The 23,174-nt window shown below is 46.9% G+C and overlaps 5 protein-coding genes across 5 annotated transcripts; 2 read left to right on the forward strand and 3 right to left on the reverse strand.

The window, feature by feature from the left end:
• Positions 1–9,974: 9,974 nt before the first annotated feature.
• On the forward strand, positions 9,975–13,785 carry B0H65DRAFT_317641 (C-type lectin protein). The gene is made up of 11 exons (XM_062823379.1): positions 9,975–10,303; positions 10,360–10,478; positions 10,534–10,772; positions 10,832–10,946; positions 11,005–11,018; positions 11,079–11,100; positions 11,175–11,461; positions 11,757–12,450; positions 12,502–12,577; positions 12,625–12,998; positions 13,061–13,785. Exons 1-11 carry the CDS (start codon positions 10,055–10,057, stop codon positions 13,533–13,535), a joined length of 2,664 nt encoding a protein of 887 aa, XP_062677732.1. The 5' UTR covers positions 9,975–10,054; the 3' UTR covers positions 13,536–13,785.
• Positions 13,786–13,944: 159 nt separating this feature from the next.
• B0H65DRAFT_478416 (uncharacterized protein) lies at positions 13,945–15,657 on the reverse strand. Its single transcript, XM_062827481.1, has 2 exons — positions 15,257–15,657; positions 13,945–15,190 (listed from the first exon to the last, which is right to left on the reverse strand). Exons 1-2 carry the CDS (start codon positions 15,427–15,429, stop codon positions 14,236–14,238), a joined length of 1,128 nt encoding a protein of 375 aa, XP_062677733.1. The 5' UTR covers positions 15,430–15,657; the 3' UTR covers positions 13,945–14,235.
• A 48-nt stretch (positions 15,658–15,705) lies between these two features.
• B0H65DRAFT_478418 (uncharacterized protein) lies at positions 15,706–17,250 on the forward strand. The gene is made up of 2 exons (XM_062827482.1): positions 15,706–17,109; positions 17,228–17,250. The coding sequence occupies exon 1, from the start codon at positions 16,144–16,146 to the stop codon at positions 16,954–16,956; it is 813 nt and encodes a 270-aa protein (XP_062677734.1). The 5' UTR covers positions 15,706–16,143; the 3' UTR covers positions 16,957–17,109; positions 17,228–17,250.
• Positions 17,251–17,456: 206 nt separating this feature from the next.
• On the reverse strand, positions 17,457–19,520 carry B0H65DRAFT_512149 (uncharacterized protein; the record flags this gene model as incomplete). The annotated part of the gene is made up of 1 exon (XM_062828551.1): positions 17,457–19,520. The coding sequence occupies one exon, from the start codon at positions 19,518–19,520 to the stop codon at positions 17,457–17,459; it is 2,064 nt and encodes a 687-aa protein (XP_062677735.1).
• Positions 19,521–20,453: 933 nt separating this feature from the next.
• On the reverse strand, positions 20,454–23,144 carry B0H65DRAFT_561100 (uncharacterized protein). Its single transcript, XM_062830164.1, has 5 exons — positions 22,975–23,144; positions 22,574–22,786; positions 21,834–21,879; positions 21,591–21,743; positions 20,454–21,392 (listed from the first exon to the last, which is right to left on the reverse strand). Exons 1-5 carry the CDS (start codon positions 22,997–22,999, stop codon positions 20,741–20,743), a joined length of 1,089 nt encoding a protein of 362 aa, XP_062677736.1. The 5' UTR covers positions 23,000–23,144; the 3' UTR covers positions 20,454–20,740.
• Between the last annotated feature and the right edge of the window lie 30 nt (positions 23,145–23,174).

The raw sequence follows: 23,174 nt of genomic DNA on the forward strand, positions 1-23,174 counted from the left end.
GGGTTAGGTTTGTGAAATGGTTGATATTAAAGTTCGTGACGGATGTGGGTTTGGTGATGGATAGGGGTTTGACGTAGGGCTGAAGAGGATAGTTTGAGGATATAAGATCAAGATTGACTCGAGATTGCGTGATCTTCTCTTCAAGACCTTGATATATACCGGGACGACAGGCACAACTCCTTCAGTCGCTCAATGTTCCTCAAAACTACAACCTCTTCGAGTCTCAAATACCAAGAACCACGGGCAGGCGCCACCTAGGCAGCATCGGCAGCCAACACCCTTGTGGATGTATGTCAGCTTCGGTCTACCACAAGAGGAAACCACACAGCCCCGCTTTCACATCACATTATTTTCAATCTGCCGCACCCCTTTGATGTTGATGTTTCGGATGTTCAGTGGATTTATGCACGATGTATCTTGAAAGGCGTGAGGGGTTTAGGCAGGACGGTGTCCCAGTGTCAACCCAGCCGTGATGGGCAGTAGATGATGAGCCACGTTAATGATAGAAACGCGAGACGTGGTTCTCACACACACACGTCCGCAAACGCCCCGCATCACGAACACGCGTGTAAACACGGTATCAGGTGATTTTGAAATGATAGATCACGGATGACTCAGCCCTGCAAAGTGTTGGTGATTGATTGACTGAGGGGTCGTGAGGGCGGCTGACAGTCTGAATGATCTGTTTCCCGATTTGTTATCGTGGTCTGCTGTGATAGGTGAGTTAATGACCCCTTGTTGTGGTCAGAGTTGCATTCAACCCGTTTTATTTTTAAAGGTTTGGTGTCAATGGTGTGGAGTTGTTGAATGGCTGTGTATCAATTCTTTAGATGGTGAGCCTTCTGCTGTGTCGAATTAGATCTTGCCTTCAAAGTGATCAACGGCAATGATTCCCTTGATTTTAAGTGATTTAGCGTCATGGTGTTGTTCTGCCATATGTGTAGGTCAGTGATGACGGAGAGGAAATCTCATTCGCAGTGTCACCGAGGAGCGAGGACCTCCGCTTGGCCCCCACGCCGAGAGCAAAGGCCGGGGTTTTAGCGCCCGTCAAGGCGGAGCAAAGTGGAGCCATTCCCGGGCCGGAACTCGGACTGTGGACCCCTGAGAGGCCCCATCACCGATTATAGCGTGGGGCAATCACTCCGGCCTGCCCGACCTGCCGACTGAACCCAAATTGGAAGTATCGAATTCTTGCTAGTGGACGACTGGTGAGGATTTGGGCATCCACATGACAAGTGACGGACCGTGACAGAGCCAGGTCGCTTCACTGGCGTCGGTTGTCTGTTTTTGTGCCTTCAGCATTCCCTACTGCGGGCGGCTTTTGTAGGCGCAAAATGTCGGTAATGAACATTTCAAAACCCATGGTCAGCTGATCCCACTCGACTCGTCAGGTGATTCTCATTCAGGGGTTGAGATGGATGTTTTACACTTTCAATGATGTCGGCGAGATTCCTCCGAACATGGTGGGTGATGTCGGACCCGGGCAATACCCTTCGCATGAATAATGACAGGCTTCCCCGCAATATGGTGAGTTGGAAGGCCGAAGGAACTCGGAATCTTTAGCTGGATAGACTCAAATCCATACGTGGATAGACTAAACTCACTTCTTTTGGGCGCCCAGCCGTAAGCCGCGCAAAACCTTCTGGGGCGTATTACCAAATCCACGATATTTATAAAATTATTCAGTATCGTCAATCCAGTCAAGCTGTTGATACTGGTGTCGTCGCCTACTATATTGCTATCTCAAACGCCCGCGCTGCCTTAGTCCGGGTGTTGCACGTGAAGCCTTCGCTGTTAGTACTGCTCATTGTGTAAGTACCGGGGAGGGTGCTGGAAGTTCGCCCTCTACGCCCCCTACTCAGCTCACCAAAAGTACTTGGCACTTGGGGTGATCCCATAACAATAGAGACGACGACAATGATAACGAGATCATTAACATCGACAGCGACAGCGATAGCGACGGAGATGACGATAGCTTCGAATGAATTGCAGCATGAAAAGAGGGCGCGTATAAATGCACTTGGCTAGCGATATGGTGAGGTTGATGGGCGCCGCGCGGTTGGGAGCCAGAGATTGGCTGGGCGCCCAGAAAAGTGGATTTAGTCTATCCACGCATGGATTTGAGTCTATCCAGCTAAGGATTTCGGAAGGAACTGCGTACTTGGGGGTTGGGGACGGCCTGGTGTGGAGCCTTTTTTCAACCCCTTCTCATTAAAGAGGGGGAAAAAAAATTATGGGACAGCAAAATATTTATGGGATAGTGCTGGTCCGCCCAATGTAAAAACGCTAGTTAGCGCCCTACAAAATCGCTCTTTAACATCGTAATTTCGGACAACCACTACGCCACATTGCGTATTCGAATCCTACGTTTCTCGCTGTAAAGTTACAAAATAGTAAGCAATCTATATATTTATAGATTAATAGAAGTAGTCGTTAACCTACGGAATATATAATGCCTATTAATTTCGAAATAAACCTCTGTAAACTACCCGCCGGGTATAGAAGCGCCTATATATATATTAATGCCCGCTAGTAGTTCGAACGCTTTCGAGCTAGTACTTTAAAGAAGGCCCCCTCTATTAAGGATATTACTATTATTACTAGAGAATTTTGAAGCTCTATAATTCGTTATATTAAATTATTGGAGTAATAGGCGAAATTGGATATTTTATTACGTATGGTAGGGAGGCTTCGTATATTAATTAATGTAGAAGAGGATACTTTCGTCGTTGTCACGGGTCTACTAGGTGTGCACGGCAGTAGGGATGGAATAGAGCTTGAAATTATTAATAAAGGGGAAGAAGAGGTCCTACAAGCCCGGCTAGGCTGGAAGGACACTTATATATTAGAAGCCTAGCCAATTAGGGGGCAGGCAAATAAGCGGGTCTACAAGCCTTATTAAAGTCTATAGCTCTAGCTTATAGCTAGGCTCGACCTTTGAGCGCCAGTCCCTTACAGTCGTATATATTATATTTTACTTCTAAAGAAGATTCCCTATATTATATAATATAATCGTATCGGTTATTAATTACTTACGCTCGTTACTGGGTATTCTAACTACTTATAATTTATAATAATTAATATAGTTCCTTAAAAACTATCTAGAATTTAAAACTACGATTTACTGTATTATCAAGATTAAATACCGCTTTTAAGAGTTAAATGAAGAGTATATTAACAATTAAATTCGATTAATATAAAATTATAATTAAGAAGTACGAGGTTATTAAAGGTAATATTTAGAACTATAATAAAATAGGTATAAGACTTAGTTACGTAGCGGGCGGGCGCGTAAGGGTTATTATATTGAGAGAGTTAGCGAAATAGAAAGTAAGTTAGCGCTAATTAATTTATATAGGGAAAAATACTAATTAATCTTTTTATAGCCCGAAATTAACGATATAGTAAATTGAGAGTCGGCTACTTTTATAATTAATATAAGCGCAACTAGTAAATTTATCCCTATTTATATAATTCTTAAAATAGACCTTACTAAGGACTTTATTGCTAATAAATTCGATAAATATATTCCATTTACTAAATTACTAACCGGCTTCTCGAACGCCGAACTTATATTAGATTAATTAAAATATTAAAACTAGCACTCCTTCTACCTCTCCTTTACTTTTATAAAATTAAGGGAAGAGGACGGTTATAAGCTAGGAGGTAGAAACGACGACGAGAAAGAGAAAGGGTTCTCTTTTAAAGATTGGTTTAGTTATAACTAATATAGAGTTGATTACTTTAGTAGAAAATTTGAAGATCCTTTATACAGTATTAATTTAAAAAAGTTCTATAAATTAATTTACTATCTATTAATTATTAATTGGTTTAGTAGTTATTATAATATCGAAGTTAAATAGCACACTAATACTTTTAATATTATTTTAGTAGCCTTACTTCCCTATTTAATATATATAATACAACTTCTTAATATTAGTATATTTTCTTTTATAAAAGCCTACTATTAGAAGGTTTTAAAATAATTCGTTTAGCGGAAAGAATATAGCTTTATTCATACTACCTTCGTTAAGGAATTTAAAATTAATTATTACCTCCCTTCCCCGCTACTTCGTCCCTATTATTATTATTTCGCCTCTATACTAACTATATTATCCCCGACCTTTTAACGTATCCTCGATAATAATATAATTACGTATAGTATTTACAATAGCTTCTTTAATATTAGGATATAACTAATTAACTGGACGAGAATCCTATTCCAAATTCAAATAAAGTAGCCTAAGAAATTTAACCCCGCCCTACCTTCGATATTCTTTAAAGAGGATTACTTTATTAAAACTATTAAAGTTATTACTTATATTAAAAATAAATACTTCTATATTTTTAATTCTCCTATTCAATAACGTTATCCCGCCGCCGAGGTCGTTATTTATAAGGAACTTCTTATAAATAATAATATTCAAATATGCAACCGTTAAAATAGGAAAAAGGCCGCTAATCTAGACTGTAAAATAAAGCGGCGGGTATATAAAGTTCTTAGAAATAGCGAATCTTTAAATTTCTCTAAGGGAGAATTCAATTAAAGAGCTATAGAGAAATAATAAAAAGAATAGATAATAGAGGAGAAAAAGTAATTAAATGCCGTTAAAGTATATAATAGGGTAATTGAGAAGGAATTATACAAATAATAAATTAAAAATCCTAATAGTAAAGTGAAGGTTTATTAGAATATTTACTTCGATAATTAGAAGAAAGTATAAGGGGCTAGCGCCCAGAGGTCGAGCCTAGCTGCAAGCTAGAGCTATAAACTTTTAATAGGGCCTATAAACCCGCTTACTTACCTACCTCTTAATTAATTAAGCTTCCAATATATAAGTATCCTTCCAGCCTAACCGGGCTTGTAGGACCTCTTCTTCCCCTTTATTAATAATTTTAAATTCTATTCTACCCTTACTACTATTTATACCCAATAAACCCGTAATATATTATTAACTCTCTTTTTTAATACTTTTTAAACCTTTCTACTCGTTTACATAAGAGAGCCACGACCGTCTATACAATTTCTTTACCGTACTCAACTTTTTCGTTTTCTTTACTCTACTATAGCTTCTATCCCTTAGGCCCAAACTACTAACGAAAAATAATAATAATTTACTATAGCTATTCAATCTCTAATCGACTAATTAATTAAATTTAAAACTTCCTAATTTATAATTATTCCCCTTACTATAATTTTTCCTTACTAACTTAAATTAATCCTTCCCTACCTAATTAAATTTTTTAAAGAAAACTCAAATCTCAATACCTAATTCTACACCGCCGAAGCAAAACTCTATATTAATAATCTAACTATTAATAATCTAGAGGCCTAATTTTATTACTTCTACTCTAGCTTTTTACCCTCTATTTAAAAAACCCTTCTTTCCTTTACCTAATAACCAACGAACCGTTTACTAATAAAGCTACTACAAAAACTCCGCTAACCCTATAGCAAAACGAATTCCAATAAACATACGGCCTAAAAATTCCTCGAAACCTTACAAGCCTAAAACGAAGCAATTAAAATATTCCTCCTCTATTTTAATAAAATCCTCGACCGAACTTAAAACGACTAAATAATAATTTAAAATAGACTTTTCTCATAGGTAATGTAAATAAAGAGTAGCGAATAAAATTGAAGGAAGAAATAAACGTTCTAGAAGGCTTCGAAGCTCTATAAAAATATTTCCGATATTTAAATAATAATAATTATTTAAATGATACTATAAATACCAAGAATCCTATATAAATCGGTACTATAAAGATATCCAAAACTATAAAACGCAATTATTTATTTAAAGCTTCTAATTCCAACTTTAGGATTACCTTTAAATAATAATAACGTTAGAAGAAAGAGAACCGCTATATAAATTATAATTCCTAAACGTACTAAGCAAAAGCATACCCCGTTAATAAAAATAAAGGTAAAGGTAAAGCCGCTATGCAATTATATAGTATATCTATTAAACCGGTTAGGGATTTTAATAATAATAAAATCTACGATAATTACGAATAGAAATTATTTAGAGAAGTTAAAAATTAACCTGAAAATACTATAATTAAAAAAGGGTTAAATAATATATATAATATATTACTGGTTAAAGGGGCCAGCTAACCCAAACCCGGCCTTATGGGTTCCCTAGACCTAATTAATAACCTTTATAATAAGCGATATAGGGTTATAATAAATTATAATATATAATTACAACTACTATGAAGAAAAATCGTCTAATTGCTACCCTACAAGCACAAACGGTAGAAACTATATTAAATTATTCTATTGAAACCTCGTTACCCACTTAAAGAAGTTGCGGACTATCGACTGGATAATATAATTACCGGCAATGCTCTAAATAAAATAAATAAAACGAAAGCTTATACGAATAGATAGGACTAGGTTATATATAGTAATTTAGCTACGTATATATATAATATAGGTAGCAAAGTTAATAATTCCTAGGAGTTTAATTTTTATAATAAATATATAATATATCTACAAATTTTATACTAGCCGTAAAAGTTCAATTATCTATATTATTTCATTACTATATTCTAGTCGTTTAAGGTATTTAATTTGGGATTATTCAATAGAAGTTCTACAATACAGATGAGAGGCCGCTTATTAGATTCTAGGGATATTTCTTTGTATATGATAATTTTCATTATTGTCTTTATACGTAAGAGAGAATTAGGGGAGAATATAAAGGGCTAGCGCCCAAAATTCGAGCCTAACTGCAAACTAAAACTATAGACCTTTAACAGCGCCTATAGACCCGCTTACTTACTTACCCTCTAATTAGCCAGGCTTCCAATACATAAGTATCCTTCTAGTCCAACCGGGCTTGTAGAACCTCTTCTTCCCCTTTATCAACAATCTCAAACTCTGTTTCACCCCTACTACCGTGCATACCCAGTAGACCCGTAACAGAAAGAATAAATAAAAAGAGGGGAATATATTCTTATTTATAAAGAGGATATATTTAATACGTTAGACGAGGAAGAGGAGAGGGTGGGATTCTTCGTACGTAATATAGAAGGTGTGCTAGTATTAGAAGTATTTAAGAGGGTATAGGGTAACCTCCTTAACTTCTTATTTAATAATTCTAATAACGAAGTTAATATTAATATTAATAATAATCCTTCTACTATTTAACTTTCTACTTAATTACTAGAAGTCCTATCCTCCCCGTCCTTTCTTCACTCCGCTATCGAAATAAATTCTTAAATAGCCGTTTATATTAATACGCAAATTATTAACTCTATAGAAGGTAATACTATCCTTAAATTTATTACCGACGTCGTTGCTCGTCTTAATATATAGATAATCAACGTTATATTCGAAGACGAGAATACCTTTATCAATAACGATAATAAACACGAAACTATCCTTAAAGTAATATATAATAAGAAGGACGACAAAGAAGAAGATAAAGAGAATAGTTTACCATTATTAGAATTAATTAATTACTATCTCTTTTACCCGCTTACTATACTAAGAGAGCTATTAATACTAGCCGTCGACCCCTCTACTCTATTAAAATTGCGATTTCTAGAATTAATACTATATTGGGAGGTTATAAAATACATTGAGGGCACTATAAGACTTCGTATATAGGTACGAAAGCAAATTATACATATTAAGAATATATTAGTAAGAAGGGAAGCGGTTATAAAGGAGGTGGTACTAGTACTTGTACTAGCGCTAGAAAATAATAGAAAAGACTAAAATTCGTTCATTTATTTACTTACTACCTAATTAAACAATCTACTAGGCTTTACGACAACGTTGTATTGATAAATATCGCTATGTAATATAGTAGTTGAAATGTGGATGGGACACTTTATTAGTAAAATGCTATGCGGGCTGTCCTATGAATATTTTGCTGTCCCATAATTTTTTTTCCCCCTCTTTAATAAAAGGGTGTTGAAAAAAGGCCCCACACCAGGCCGTCCCCAACCCCCAAGTATATGATTCCATCTGCCAACTCCGGAAACGATTATCCAGACGCCAGCCAATGTGATGTAGTAGCGCGGGTACGGTGGAGATAGGTACATGAGTTTATATTGTCTGGATAATCGACACCCCAACGTCTTGACATGGTTGCCTATTCCAGAACTGGTTGCCGCACTTGAAGCCGGTATTATTTCTTGCCGTGGGGGTCTCCCCGTCACTCGTGTGAGCCATGTCAGACCACAAAGCCGGAAGAAGGTCGGTGGTTGAATCGGGAGTCTTGGAGACCCATTTTTGCGCATGCCCGCAACCGTCGTGAAACGATGACGTCGGTCTCAACCATGTTTGAGAATACACTAGACTCTCTGGATAGGTACTGTAGTCAGACAACTGACAGAAGTTTGTGTAACAGAAGCTTGAGGCTGCGGCGGCTCTGCTGGCTTCAAGATCATCTGACAGTGTGTTTGTCCGACGAAACCGAAAAAGTTGTGAAAAAGTTGCCGAGCGTTTGGTCTTGGGACTGGAGAGTTGCGATCTCGATGGTTGCCATAGTGACAGGGTCAAGAGGGTCTTGGTTCGACAATGGAGACTTATTCACCGTTGACAATTCTCTTGACGAGCCATGATTGCAAGCGAAGTAACAAGATGAGACGGTCATTGATGATAGGAATCGTACTTTCCTTGACCAATTCCTCAAAGCCAATGTCAACTTTTATTGCCGTGAAAAAGAAACGCGGGGCTCCAGCAGCTGAGAACGGAAGCTACGGCGGGTGATATCAATGACGGAGCTGATACTGTTAGTGCTGTAGCTTTGCTGAGGTACGTTAACAGTTCAGCACAAACATCCGGATGCAGCCGTACACTAAAAGGGACACCAAGACCCCGCTGGTTAGTTCCTTCCATCATCGGTGTGCCATCCCAGCCACAGGGCGTGGGGCCCCGACACTCAGGCGGGCCCATGCGCTGTCTGCCAATCCCTTTGGGCGCCTCGTGATTTGTTCCTTGCATCAACCAACTGCCATCGACTCCCACTCTTTCAGTTACAACAACGTGCGCCCACGCATGAGTAGCAAAGGTCATGACAAAACAATTTCGTCCTCCTCGAAAGGTCTGCTTTGTTTTCCTTCCCTTTCTGTCCTGTTGCCTCCCCATATCCCCCGCCATTCGCTCAGGTACCTCGGTTGCCAGGCCATGAACCCCGAACCTCCGTTGTTTCTCTGTGCTACTCTTGGGGTCTTGGACACTGCCCTCTGGCCCCTTTACTGGATCCTCTTTCCGCTCTCTTCAGAGTGCAGTTCAGAGTCTACCAAAAGTTCCTTCATCTAGGGCTGATTCCACCTCTAGTATATGCGTCTATACAAACTTCAGCATCATCATAACCAGTCAAAGCACGGCGGCGCCATGTAACAACTTGGAAGACGGGAACCTGCTGTACCCCGGACTGAACACGTCCAATGATTTTCGTCCATGTCCAACGTCCTAGTTAAATCTCCCTTGCCTTGGCTTTGGGGCTCTACAAGTGTAGGGGCACAAGGGGTTATGTAACCGGATCAACGCTACATCCAATCTTCTTCCTCCTTGCCTTCTCTTTTCTTCTCATTACACAGTTCGACATGTAATAGACCGGTAGTCTCTATTCCCTGATCCTGGATCCCGGGATCGATTCTCGCTCGTCTGCTGTCTCCAAGCTGGGTCATGAGTCCATAACCCGGGCTCCATCAACATGGCAGTGGACGAAAGAGGAAGCCGGCTTAAAGTCCACTTGCTGTACTTATGCACGCACACATACATTCACATGGCTCCATCACATTCAACTGCCAGGCTGAGTAAGGCTAGGAGATATATTTATATCCGCGTGCCAGGAACTGTCTTCTCTGACCTCGCGTCTTTCCCTCTTGTTCCTGAACTCCAAGCTATCCACTATCCTGGTTTAGTTTAGCCCGTAGCTCCCTTTGTTCTACCTCCACCTAGCCTAGACATAGCTCACAACCAACCTCGACTACATACTTCCTTCTTCTTCCCATTGTTACGCAACAACTCCTCACCCCGAAAAAAACAACCTTCTCCCATCTTCAACCCCAAGCTTGCGAGCAATTCAACATGCCGAGTGCGGAAACCATGGCCAGTACCCCAAATGGTGCCCTTGGGCAGCTCAAAATAACCGGAAAACATGTCCTGTCCAAGCTTCAGCAGCAAACATCAAATGCCGACATCATCGACATCCGCCGCGTTGCTGTAGAGATCAACCTCAAGACAGAGATCACCTCCATGTTCCGGCCTAAAGATGGCCCTAGACAGCTTCCCACTTTGCTTCTCTATAACGAGAGAGGCTTGCAGCTGTTCGAGCGTGTAAGTCTACCCACGCTGAGAGACTGAAATTCTGGGTTCGCGCTAATACATCGCAGATCACCTATCTAGAAGAGTATTATCTTACCAATGACGAGATCGAAATCCTCACCAAACATGCCACCGAGATGGCCAGCTTCATCCCCTCGGGCGCCATGGTCATTGAGCTCGGAAGCGGGTAAATATCTACTAACTCAAGTTTGAATGACTTGGTAAGCTAATCCTTTGCCCAGAAATCTGCGCAAAGTAAACCTTCTATTGCAAGCTTTAGACAACACCGGCAAGGAAATCAACTATTATGCCCTTGACCTGTCTCGAGAGGAGCTGGAACGCACTCTCGCCCAGGTACCATCCTACAAGCACGTCAAGTGCCACGGTCTTCTGGGAACATACGACGATGGACGTGACTGGCTCAAGGCTCCCAAAAACATCAACAGACAGAAATGCATTTTGCACCTCGGATCAAGTATTGGTAAGCTTGGCTACGTATGAAACTGGCAGAGCCAAACACTGACATAATCCTCTCTCCAGGCAACTTCAACCGCAGTGACGCCGCCGCTTTTCTCAAGGGCTTTACGGACGTCCTAGGACCCAATGACAAGATGCTCATTGGAGTTGATGCTTGCAATGACCCGGCGAGGGTATAGTACGTACTAGACAAACATTGTGGGACGTCATCAGGAACAATGCTAACCATATACTAGCCACGCTTATAACGGTTTGTGCTACTCATGTGACATGGAATAAGACCACCTTCAAGCTGACAATAACCACACAGACAAGGAAGGTATCACTCATGAGTATGTCATACCCCTTTCTCTATCGCTCATGGCGGCTCCCGCTTTCGACCCAACACCAACACTGACGACTCTAGGTTCATCTTGAATGGTCTCCGCAACGCCAATGAGATCCTCGGAGAGACGGCTTTCATCGAGGGCGATTGGAGGGTTATTGGCGAGTATGTGTATGACGAAGAGGGAGGCAGACACCAGGCCTTTTACGCCCCCATTCGCGATACTATGGTTATGGGCGAGTTGATTAGGTCACACGACAGGATCCAGGTCGAACAGAGCCTAAAGTACTCCAAAGAGGAGGCGGAGAGGCTCTGGAGCAAGGCGGGATTGGAACAAGTCACGGAATGGACGTACGGCAACGAATATGGTGAGTTGCTTTCATAACTTTTCCTTGCTTGGGTTTTTCAGCTTCTTCTGGGACTACCCGTTTGAGCCGTCCGGCCGGTGTTACCGCACCTTCCCCACACCCCACGAGCCAGTCGTATGATGACAGGATCTCGCGGCGTCTCCTGATGGGCACAGCTCTTACACCGGCACATGTTTACCGATATAGGTTGGTGTTGGGCTGCGCGGTTTGGGTAGCGCGCATGGGCTGGAGAGGATCGAATATTTGCGCCATCAGAACCATCGATCCATGCTGACCTCCTTTCGTCGTACTGTAGGACTCCATCTGCTTGCCAAGTCAAGGATGTCGTTCAGTCTCATCCCTTCGGTATACGCTCGCAGCGCACTCCCAACTCTGGACGACTGGGAGGCCCTTTGGGCGACATGGGATGTCGTCACACGTCAGATGCTTCCCCAGGAAGAACTTCTGGAGAAGCCCATCAAGCTCCGAAACGCCTGCATCTTTTATCTCGGTCACATCCCGACCTTCCTCGACATCCAACTCACAAAGACCACCGAGCAAGCTCCGTCAGAGCCAGCTTACTTCTACAAGATCTTCGAGAGAGGCATCGATCCTGATGTTGACAACCCGGAGCTGTGTCATGCACACTCGGAGATTCCTGACGAATGGCCGCCGGTGGAAGAAATCCTGACCTATCAGGAGACGGTACGGTCCCGGTTGCGCGGTCTCTATGCAGGTGGCATCGAGAATATCCCGCGGAATGTGGGCCGGGCCATTTGGGTTGGATTTGAGCACGAGCTCATGCATATCGAGACGCTGTTGTACATGATGCTACAGAGTGACAAGACGCTGCCCCCAACCCACATTCCGCGACCCGACTTCGAGAAGCTCGCTAGGAAGGCAGAGTCCGAGAGGGTTCCCAATCAGTGGTTTAAGATTCCGGCCCAGGAGATTACCCTCGGTTTGGATGATCCTGAGGATGGAACTGATGTTAACACACACTATGGCTGGTGAGTTGCCTCTTTTCTATGAAGATAAACAGGAGGCTAACTGTCAAATAGGGACAATGAGAAGCCCGTAAGGCGTGTCCAAGTTGCCGCTTTCCAGGCGCAAGGAAGGCCCATCACCAACGAAGAGGTACGTTCACCTAAAAACTACTGTTGTCCAATGCTAACATGAATCAGTACGCGCAATACCTGATCAACAAGAACATCAGCAAGTTGCCCGTGTCTTGGGCCGGCCTAGACGACGAGAACCTTACCAACGGGACAAGAAACGGCGTGAACGGTCACCACAGAAACGGCGCCTCCAAGCAGCTCCCATCATCTTTCCTCGAGAAGACAGCAGTCCGCACAATCTATGGTCTCGTACCTCTCAAGCACGCTCTCGACTGGCCCGTCTTTGCCTCTTACGACGAACTCGCCGGTTGCGCAGCCTACATGGGCGGGCGTATCCCCACCTTTGAAGAAACCCGGAGCATCTACGCTTATGCTGAGGCCCTTAAGAAGAAGAAAGAAGCTGAGAAGCAATTGGGAAGGACGGTGCCGGCTGTTAATGCGTATGTCCTCCCTCCTTTCCCCCTTTTCTTAACCCTCACTAACACTTACATGCCCTCAACAGCCACCTAACCAACAACGGCGTGGAAATCACTCCCCCATCCTCTCCCTCTTCCGAGACCCCCTCCGAATCCCCCTCCTCCCCCTCCTCCTCCTCCTCCTCGGACAACACCACCATCACCACCACCACCGAAGACCTCTTCGCCGACCTAGACGGCGCAAACGTTGGTTTCCACAACTGGCACCCCGTCCCCGTCACCTCCTCCAAACCCGACACCCTCCTCCTCGGGCAAGCCGAGCTCGGCGGCGTATGGGAATGGACTTCCTCGGTCCTCGGCAAATGGGAGGGGTTCAAGCCCATGGAGCTGTACCCGGGGTACACGGCGGATTTCTTTGACGAGAAGCATAATATTGTGCTGGGAGGGAGCTGGGCTACGCATCCGAGGATTGCGGGACGCAAAAGCTTTGTTAATTGGTATCAGAGGAATTATCCTTATGCTTGGGTGGGGGCGAGGGTTGTTAGGGATTTGTTGGAATAGGTAGGTGTGTAATGGGATGGGATGGAAGGGTGAGTGAGGATGCGGGAGGGGGGGGAGGGTTGGAAGAGAAGATGAGAGAGGTATTGTTGCCGAGCGCTCATTTGGGTGTTTTCTTGATTACCTTATGGAAGTTTTCACATGCATATGTAGTTTGGGTATTTACAAGGAAAGAACTGAGAGAGAAATGGGATCAATAATGTTCATCCGACATGTCTGGATGAAGAGGAGATGCTCTACGTAATATATCCCCCTGTGGTCTTACGGCCATCTCTTCATTGTTGTGATACCTACCTCTCAGGGTGGTCTCGAAGTTTTGTGGACTTCATGAACATGTCATTTCACTCGATGAATCATGTCGGTCCATCACCAAGAGTAAAAGAAGTGGCGACTATAAATCTTTTTGATCCTAGCACGTAACCTTTTTGCTTTACAGTCCAAACAAAGTGAGAAGAGACTCTTTTTCATTTTCTATTCACATATCAACCAACCTCCAGAAGATATCATGTACCCATCCATCCCTTTTCCCTAAAAACGCCTAATAATGCTGCAAGATATTTACCAACAGTAACCACACCGATAACTTGAAAAAGATCAAGAAGAAGTTCCATCCATCTATCCATCCGTCCATTCATAAAACCGCCCTTTTGTCACCCACCCTTTTCAACACACTTCCACCTTCAGCACCGGGCAACTTTTGTCTTCACTTCTCATAATCAACCAACTCCCAAATCTGACTCGGCTGCTTCACCCCCTGCTCCGTCACAATCCCATCAATCAGCTCCGGATCCGTATAATCCACCTCATCTCTATCCGCCACCCAATCCCTCGCCTCCTGTCCAACAGGGTCAACGCCGACATTATCAAACTTGCTGATATCCTTCTGCTTCACGCCCACCCTGAGAACCTGGGGATGCCACAGCGGCGTCTTGCGCACAATCTTGTGGCTTTCCGCAGCCACGAAGAAGCGCTTCTGCGACCCGCCCGCGAAGCGCGTGAGCAAAGCCAGCTGCGAAGTGCCCATGCGCGAGATGATGCCGCCGTTCTGCATCACCACCTCGCTGCCGACCAGGACCAGGTTGATGTCCTTTTGGTCTTTGAGGATGTAGGCCACTTTGGAGGTCGAGATGGTCTCTACCTCGAGGCCTGCTTCCCTTAGGGCAGACACGCTGGCGTCGCAGTGCGGACTGCCGTCCATCACGTAAATGACCTTGAAGTGCGTGTTTGGCCTGCTCGTGGCGGCGTGCACGAGGATCTTGGTCACCACCCTCGAACCGCCCGCCGCCAGCACGATCTTGCGGTCGGAGATGTAGCGGGAGCCGATAACGGCGATGTTGTCGCGGGCGGCCTTGGCGCGCGCGGCAAAGAGCTGTCGGTTCTTGAGCAGGTGGCGCTTCGTCTCGTCGAAGGACTCGGCGGTCTGCCCTCTAAGCGACCGGAGGAGGTACTGCTCGAAGAGGTCGGCGCCGGCTAAGAGGGGGAGCGGGTTGGGGGCCGAGTCGAGGAGGAGGGCCTTTTGCGTCTTGACGACTTCGACGGTTTCCATGGCTGTTGAGGAGGGCGTGACGCGCAAGAGCTCGATGAGCGATTCGATGGCTGCTACGGGCATGGTCATGTCGGGGTCGGAGGTGAGGAGGTTGCGGTAGGTTTTGACGATGCTGTTTGTTTGTGTTTGTGAGTAGGTTGGTTATGACGCATTGCGAGGGAAAGCAAAGCAAACTCACTCGAAGGAGGCGCCATCTTGACTGCTGGCGCTGTCGGTGGAGGTGGACGATGTCGTCCGTACCGCGAGCGGCTTGTTGGATAGATCGTCGGTGGCCATTCTGAGGGGGTTGTGCCGGGGGAGGGCGAAGTGTGTTGATGCTGTGAAGGTGGGAAGTGGTTTGCGCAAAAACATACAAGTCCTCCCAAGCACTGCTGCGGTCGGTCCAAGTGGGGTCGTACTTGTAAGTCGAGAGCTTTGAGAAGGTTCCGCTTTTGGCTGTGGCCTCGGAGATTTGGAGCAGGCAGGTCTTGGCTTTTGATCTGACGAGTACAGGTTTAGACAATGATCTTGTATGCCGTGTCGAAAAAGTATTGTGTATTCTGAACCAGGTTCTGATCAAAAGTGTGACTCAAAATGTGCAGCTCTACATGTAACCTTTTCATCCCAAATTCCAATTGCGGCCGTGAGATTAAGTATTCTGCCACCGTTCACCGCCCTCATTGTGTACTGGCACGTCGTCAAGCTTCTTTGTTTCCAGTTCATGTGCCCCGCTGTCGGCAGCTGCTACAGTCACGGGCCTTCCGGGGACCTTTTACAGCGTCGAAACACAGAGGTGACAGAAGGGCCCCCCCTGTGTTCGGGACTGACACCCCTGGGGTCGCGTGGATCCTCCTCTCCAGGCTGGTCCCGCTGTCCGCTTCGATGGAACAGGGGCAGCAAGGGGAAAGTGAAGCTAGCGTAGGAGTCTATACCGTCATTGCCTCTTTCTTTATCATTTGAAACCATGGACCCGTTGGCGATGTTGGCTTCAGTCTCTCCTTCCTCCCTTGACTTGTTGAGCCTCGTCTATAAGTTGCCGACATAGCAAGCATACCTTATTAAAAACGACATAAACACCAAAACATCATGACGACCCTCATGGATCCGGCCACGCAGGCCCCCCTCCCCGCCGACGCCATCCAGCGCATCCTCCACATCACCAACTCCTCGGTCCATATCTACCAGATCCCCCCTATGCGCTCGACCAAGGGCCACATGGCCGCCGACTGGACCGTCGACCCCAAGGCGCACATCTTCACCGGCCGGGTGCGCATCATCGAGACCTCGATCCCGCCGCAGACGCCCGAGCAAGTTGGAGAAAAGGACACGGTCAAGGTAGACATTGTGCTCGAGGACCCCGCCACAAACGACCTGATCGCCGCCGCCCCTTACACCACCCAGGCCGTCGTCGAGGCCGCCATCGACAGCAGCCGCTTCTTTGCGCTGCGCGTGCAGGATCCCAACACCGGGAAGAAGGCCATGCTGGGCATCGGCTTCGAGGAGCGCAGCGAGGCCTTCGACTTTGGCGTGGCCCTGCAGGAGGCCCAGAAGTCGCTGGGCCTGATCGAGGGCGTGGCGCCCCTGATCAAGTCGGGCAAGAACAAGCAGGAGGCCGAGGAGAAGAAGGATTACAGCTTGAAGGAGGGCGAGACCATTACCGTGAACTTGAGCGGGACCAAGTTCGGAAGGAGAGCGAGGCAAGACCGCCCTTTGTCGACGGACTTGGGTAGTGATTCACAGCCTCCTTTGTCGGCCTTTTCACTCCCTCCTCCCCCATCATCATCATCTGCTATGCCTTTCTTGCCGCCTCCGCCTAGCAGTGGACGTGGTGGGCACAGGAGACAACCATCTGCGCAGGAGTTAGGGTTCGACGATGGACCGAACGGCATGTTTGAATGAGCAAACAAGTTATAAAGGCAGGAAAATGGAGAAACAGACATATCAACATACAGGACTTCAACGGATCCGAGACGCGGAAAGCGACATGGCTGACGAGAACGGACAAGAAACGGCCATACCATCAAAGTCACAACAGGACTTGTTACTATAAGCGTACGCAAACTACACAGAGTTAATATACCTAATCATGAAGAACCGTTGCCGGCTCATTTCCCTATTTTCCGCTATTTTGATGTTCTTGTTCGGACAGAAGATGTTGACTGTATCCCAGAGCCTCCCCGCGCAATACTTATACAACCAGTAAGTAAGTCCCAAAAACACCACAAGCATACATATCCTTGATCCTTCCCAGTTAACGCCTATAGAGGTAATTGTTCTCTTTCACAGCTGATGATAAAATTTCCGCCAGTGTCACTATAAACTCCGCTGCAAATGTCCACCATAGAATGCAAGAAAGAGCCCATCGAAAACCCCGAACCAAAAGAATCAGAAACAGCGGCCTAAATCACAGTATCAAGCCTCATCTCCGGCACCTCCTCTTCCTCCTCCCCCTCCTCTCCCAACCCCTGAACACCAATAGCCGCAAGCGCAGCAGGCCACAGATTCTTCAAGCTAGGCATACTCAGCCTTCTCCAACCATCACCTCCCTCCCCCTCCTCCCCACCCCGTGAGAACGAAGCCGTCCTTCTTTGCTGCTCGGAAAGCAAATCCCCTGGTTCGGAGGCGGAGTCGTCACTTCCTTCACTTCCTTCAGCTTCTTCTTCTTCTTCTTCTTCTTCTTCTTCTTCTTCTTCTTCTTCCTCTTCTTCTTCCTCGTCTTCCTCTTCCTCCGGTTCAGAAACCATCACACCAGATCCTGAGCCCGAGCCCGAGCCCGAGCCCGAGGCCGAGCCATTAATCAAAGGATTAATACAAGTCAGTGGATTGGTATTAGTCACACCAATAGGCGTAAAACTACTCCCATCAAAGCTCTCAAAAGACTCGTCATCTTCCGAGTCGGAAGGGTATTCATCCCATGGGATCCTGCTGGGGGTGATGGGGGTTGCGAGGTGTTCGGAGGGTAGCGAAGGGAGGGTGGAGGTGCTGACGGTGCTGCTGGTGCTGGTGAATTTGGGAGTAACTGCCGAGAGAGGGACTGCTGGGGAGTCTAGAGGGAGGTTTAGGTCTTGGAAGAGAGAAGGTTTGGGTTTGGGTTTGGGGGTTTGGTCGTCTTCTTCTTCTTCTTCTCCTTCGGCCGCTGCGTGGTGTTGTTCCTGTTCCTGTTCCTGTTCCTGTTCCTGTTCCCGTTCGGGGGCAGGGGCCAAGTGGTGGTGATCATGGGTTGTTTCCTCCGGAGAGGTAGTAGAGTGGTGGTCTTGCGATTGATGGGATGATGGTCGAGTCCAAATATCCTCAAAAAAGCTAACTCCCCCACCACTTGGAACGAACGAGGGAGATAATGGGCTCAAGACGGAGGAGGGGGTGTAAAGGTAATCATCCCCTCCCACAGGTGATGAATTCGAGTACGAATCAGCACCCAACGAAGAAGGGGTAGCCGGGATACCACCACCATGGTTTTGCTGCTGCTGATGCCACTGATGATGATGGCCAAAATACCCCTGCCCCTGCCCCTGCCCTTCGACAACAGCAGACATAGGCGAGTAAATCAGGGCCTGATGTTGCTGCTGCTGGTGCTGCTGCTGCTGATGCTGATGCTGATGCTGATGCGTCATAACCCACCTCCCCCTATTCACCAACTCCACATGGATCTCGCCCAGCCTCAACATGATCAGCTGTTCCTGCTGCGTAGACTCGGCGATCCGGCTGCGGAGGAGGGAGAGGTCCTTTTTGATCTTTTTCTTTTTGCTGCTGACTGAAGCTGGGGGTGCTGATGTTGAGCCGGTAGTAGTGTTATTGTTGTTGTTTTCGTCTGAAGGAGAGGTGGAAGCAGCAGCAGCAGAGACAGAGGCCTCTTTCTTCAAAGCCTCCTTCTTAGCCTCAAGATGGGCATACCGCTGATACAAACGCGTGGCTCGCTCGCCTTGGGTTTGCAAGTTATGCAAGAGGTAGGAGCGCTCGTTGTGGAGGTCGGAGAGGGAGCGGGAGGTGGGTTCGAGGCCTGGAATTGGGATGACGGGACCAGGTCCAGGTCCAGGTCCGGGTGTGGATGGGTGGCGGATGTGTTGTTGATGTTGCTGGAGCTGGTGGCTTTTGGCTCGGGAGAAGGGGGATAGGACAGGTCTGCTCAGGGTTGTCTTGGTGGTGGTGATGCTATCGGTGTTCAAATATGGGAGGATTGGACGAGTGTTGTTGTTGTTGTTGCTTGACTGCTGACGACATCGCTGCTGTTGCTTTTGCTGCTGCTGCTTTAGCTCGCTAGCGAGCTTCTTGATCTTGGACTTCACGTCTGCCATTGCGTCAGGTGAAATTATGCTTGGGTGGTGGTGATGTTTTCCTCCTCCTCCTCCTCCCATGACTGGGCTTGGTGGTGAAAGAGTGGTGGTCGTCGACATGGTTGGGCTTGATGATCTTCCGTTTACTAGGGTTGCTAGTCCTCCATGGCTGGTGTTGACTGAAGACGGCATGTTGTATGACAAGGAATGGGGGTATGGACGAAACACCGTGGACAGACAGATCAATAATAGATTGAAGAAAGGGGACGAGGGAGTGAGTAACGGACGGAACGATCTTGTGCGACTTTCTCCAGGAACTGATCGAAGTTTATGGATATCAACTCCAGCAAAGCTCCTCAGCCAGCTTGACCCCTCGATGGTCATGAGACAGGCTTCCTTGAGGTGGACATATATCAAAGCCAAGAATTTCATGGCTTGCCTTAAGCGCTCATCTCATTCAGCCTTTTCCCTCCTCACTCGATTGGAATCCGTCTCGGTAATGATTTCATTATGGCCATCCCACCCATCACTTCGGCACCGGAAGCCGCCAAGCCTGGAGGTCTAGCCCGGCTTTGCCGTCGAACCTCGTGGCTTCCAGACCCGCGTGTTGCTTGACAAAGCCGCCCCTCCATCACAGTGGGCGACTCACCTGGGCGTTCTTGGAACAATTCCCGACTCATCATACACATCCTAGGTTTCTTAGTTCTCCCTTGGACAAGGGGGGCGTTTTTGCTTGCCGGGTCAGGCAAGCCCTTGGTGGTGTTACCCTTGAAAGAAGATAGGGGGGAGTGAGTGGCGTAGGCCTTGGCTTTTTTCTCTCGCTCGGCTAGGTATAAACTAGAGCAAGCCCCCTTTTTCGGAACGAGGTTAGGGTTCGAAGGTAAACAAAGAAAACACACACACTCACACCTCGTGCGGTGGCTTGACGTGCCCAAAGAAAGGGAACTGGATGACGGTTGAACCCCAATCGGGAAAAATACCCGAGAGGCCAATTGCCTTGAGTACTGGAGTCCTTGGTCAGGACCTTATCAGACAAACACCGTCTCAGACCATCAAGCAGAATCAGACCAGCGAGGCACTGTGAGGCTTGACACCTGAGGAGTCGCGGCTTTATGTTTGCTCGGCCCTGATTCCCTAATTCAAATTTCTCGGAGAGGCGATCTTCAACTCCGGACCCCGGAAGTTTCCAGTTCGGAGCCGAAGAATGTTTCTTGACAACCACCATCCACGTGCAAGTAAGACAATTCTAGAAGGGAAACAACAGAGAATAGCAAGCTCAAGACTGGACCTTCCATGACCCCCACCTCCCCACGAACTCACCATCTTATACGCCACACTACCCCACGCAGCAGTCGTCACCGGCGCTTCAAAAGGAGAATACCAAGAAACATTAGTAAGTCCAGTCTAGTAGTCTAGATGTTGAACCCATCATGCCTAGGCGGATCACAAAACCTCCACAACCCAGCTCTCTCAGCCGCCTTCCTAACACTCTCCACCTCCTCCCCCTTCACAGCCCGATTGATCTCGGCATACCGTCTTTCTTCCTTCTTCTTCTCTTTCTCCTCTCCTCTTCCTTCTTCACCTTCACCAGCCGCCGCCGCTTCTCCATTCACCTCCTCCTTCCTCCTACCTCTAGTCCTCTCCTTCCCCACATACGCACTTGGCCTATACTGCTCCATAATATTCACAAACATATCCCTACTCACCTCCTCGGCCAACCACCTCATAATCTTTGCCCCTTCCTCTTCGAGGCCAGGCATGACCAGATGTCTAACCAACACCCCGCTCTTGGCGATGCCGTCCCCCGTAAAACACAGGTCCCCCACCTGCGCGTGCATAGCCTTGATGGACTCCCGAGCCGTGGCGGCGTAGTCATCGGCCTTGAGCAGCCGCTTGGAGGTGGACGGTTCCCAGACTTTGAAGTCGGGCAGGTAGATGTCTATCAGCCCGTCGAGCAAAGCTAGGGACTCCAAGGAGTCGTAGGAGGAGGTGTTGTAGATTATGGGGATGCGGTGGCCGAGGGAGCGCGCGTGGAGGATGGAGAGGGCTACTTGGGGGACGACGCTGTGTGGGTAGTGAAAGAGGTCAGTCTTCTTTTTTGTTCTTTTGTCTTTGTATGGATATTTGCCGTGCCGCTTATCTTGGGGCGGGATGAGATGGTCGACCGGTAGTAGGTAGATACGAGATCAGCCGGCCAAAAATCTGGGGTTAATGCTGGGGGCGGGACTGGAGGTAAGGTGAATGGACATGAATGGACTCAACTGTTCAGGGGTAACAAGGTTGATGTTGTGCACATTCCCGACTTCTTGCAGCTTGATGTACCAGTCACCTAGCTCTTCGGGGGTCAAATCCATGCCGTTACGCTGATGAGAGATGTCGTGGTTTTGGCAGAAGACGCATCGGAGGTTGCACATGCTTTTTTTCTCACGACAAACTCGTTAGCATTTCGTCTTAACTTCCCATCAATTACACTGTCCACAAGCCATTGAGTGAGAGTATACGCACCTGAAGAAAACCGAACCACTCCCATGATGACCTTGAATGCATGGCTCTGTGATCACACACAAAAAAAACCTCTGTCAATAACCTAGACTTCAATCGATTTTCCCGTCCCTTACATGACGATGCTGAGAGAAAACAAGCCACCAAAAAAGCCACCACTCTGCCGGCTTCTTCTTTCTTCTGATCGAACTTGGAAGAAGAAGGAACCCCTTCTTTCATCATCGCCTTCGTCACGGGAACTCCCCACCCAATGATATTCATCAATCCTTCCTCTTTCATATACCCTCCGAACCGCCATCTTCTCTCCCTTGCGGTTATGACCCCCTTCCGACTTCCGTTCCTTCGTTCCCCTGCCAATCACCCGCATGAAAACCTGCCCTTGCCGCCGCCACAGTATGATAAGAGTTCAAGAAACAATTCGAAACGGACTGAATGACCAAACTCGTCCTTTCTGCTTCTGGGGCCAAACTCCAGACTCCAAACCCCATCCCATCCATCCATTCATTCATTCCTCATCCGCATCCGCATCCGCATCCAGATCCTCCAGAACTGAACCTGATACATACCCAAACATCAAACGTCATCAAACATCCAAACCTCTCTCCCCGCCTCAACAACAACTTCCAAGATCACAGAAATAATCCCAAACAGCGTCATGTAGGCAGTTTCACAACCCCCCTTGGCCCCTTCCCCCTTTTCCCCAGCATGAAAACCCAGCAAAAATAGAGAGAAAAACTACTCACCTTCCCCAAAATGCGGCGCAATAACATTAACCTTGGCCCTCTCCCCAATCAAACACCAGCCCGTTTTCCCCTCGAGTCTATTCACTCCACATTTTCTCGGACACAAGTTGCATTTGGCCAGGTGAGCATACGCTTGCGATCGCTTCTTTGCGCAGTCCGGTTCGGAGAGTAAGATGTAGCGCGGGGTGTAGGTGTCGTGGAGGAAGGGGGGTGCTAGGTGGAGGGATCGCTTTTGTGAGTTTGGGAATGTGAATGGAGGTGATGGGGTTGAAAGGGGTTTGCGGGTGGTGGTGAGGTTGAACGGTCGTGGATGTGGTGAGTGTAGGATAGGAGACGTTTGGTGGCTAGGGGAAGGAGGACTCGGGGAAGTGATGAGGAGATGTGGTGGAGGGGGGGTTGACGGGTTGTTTGTAGGTTGAGGAGCATCTTGTTTGTAATCGCTTGAGTAAATCGTGCTGTGTTCCGAGGATGACCGAAGAAAAAAAAAAGAGTGAGTACTCGAATAGGGCAGATAGATGATAGGTAAGGAAACAGGGGTGAGCGAGTGTCGCTGCCCTGTTTGAAACGAAACGAGGTTGTCGTGAACAGTGGAACCGAACCG

This window comes from Neurospora tetraspora (assembly GCF_033439725.1).
Source record: "Neurospora tetraspora strain CBS 560.94 chromosome Unknown B0H65scaffold_8, whole genome shotgun sequence".
NCBI classification, from domain to species: domain Eukaryota; kingdom Fungi; phylum Ascomycota; class Sordariomycetes; order Sordariales; family Sordariaceae; genus Neurospora; species Neurospora tetraspora.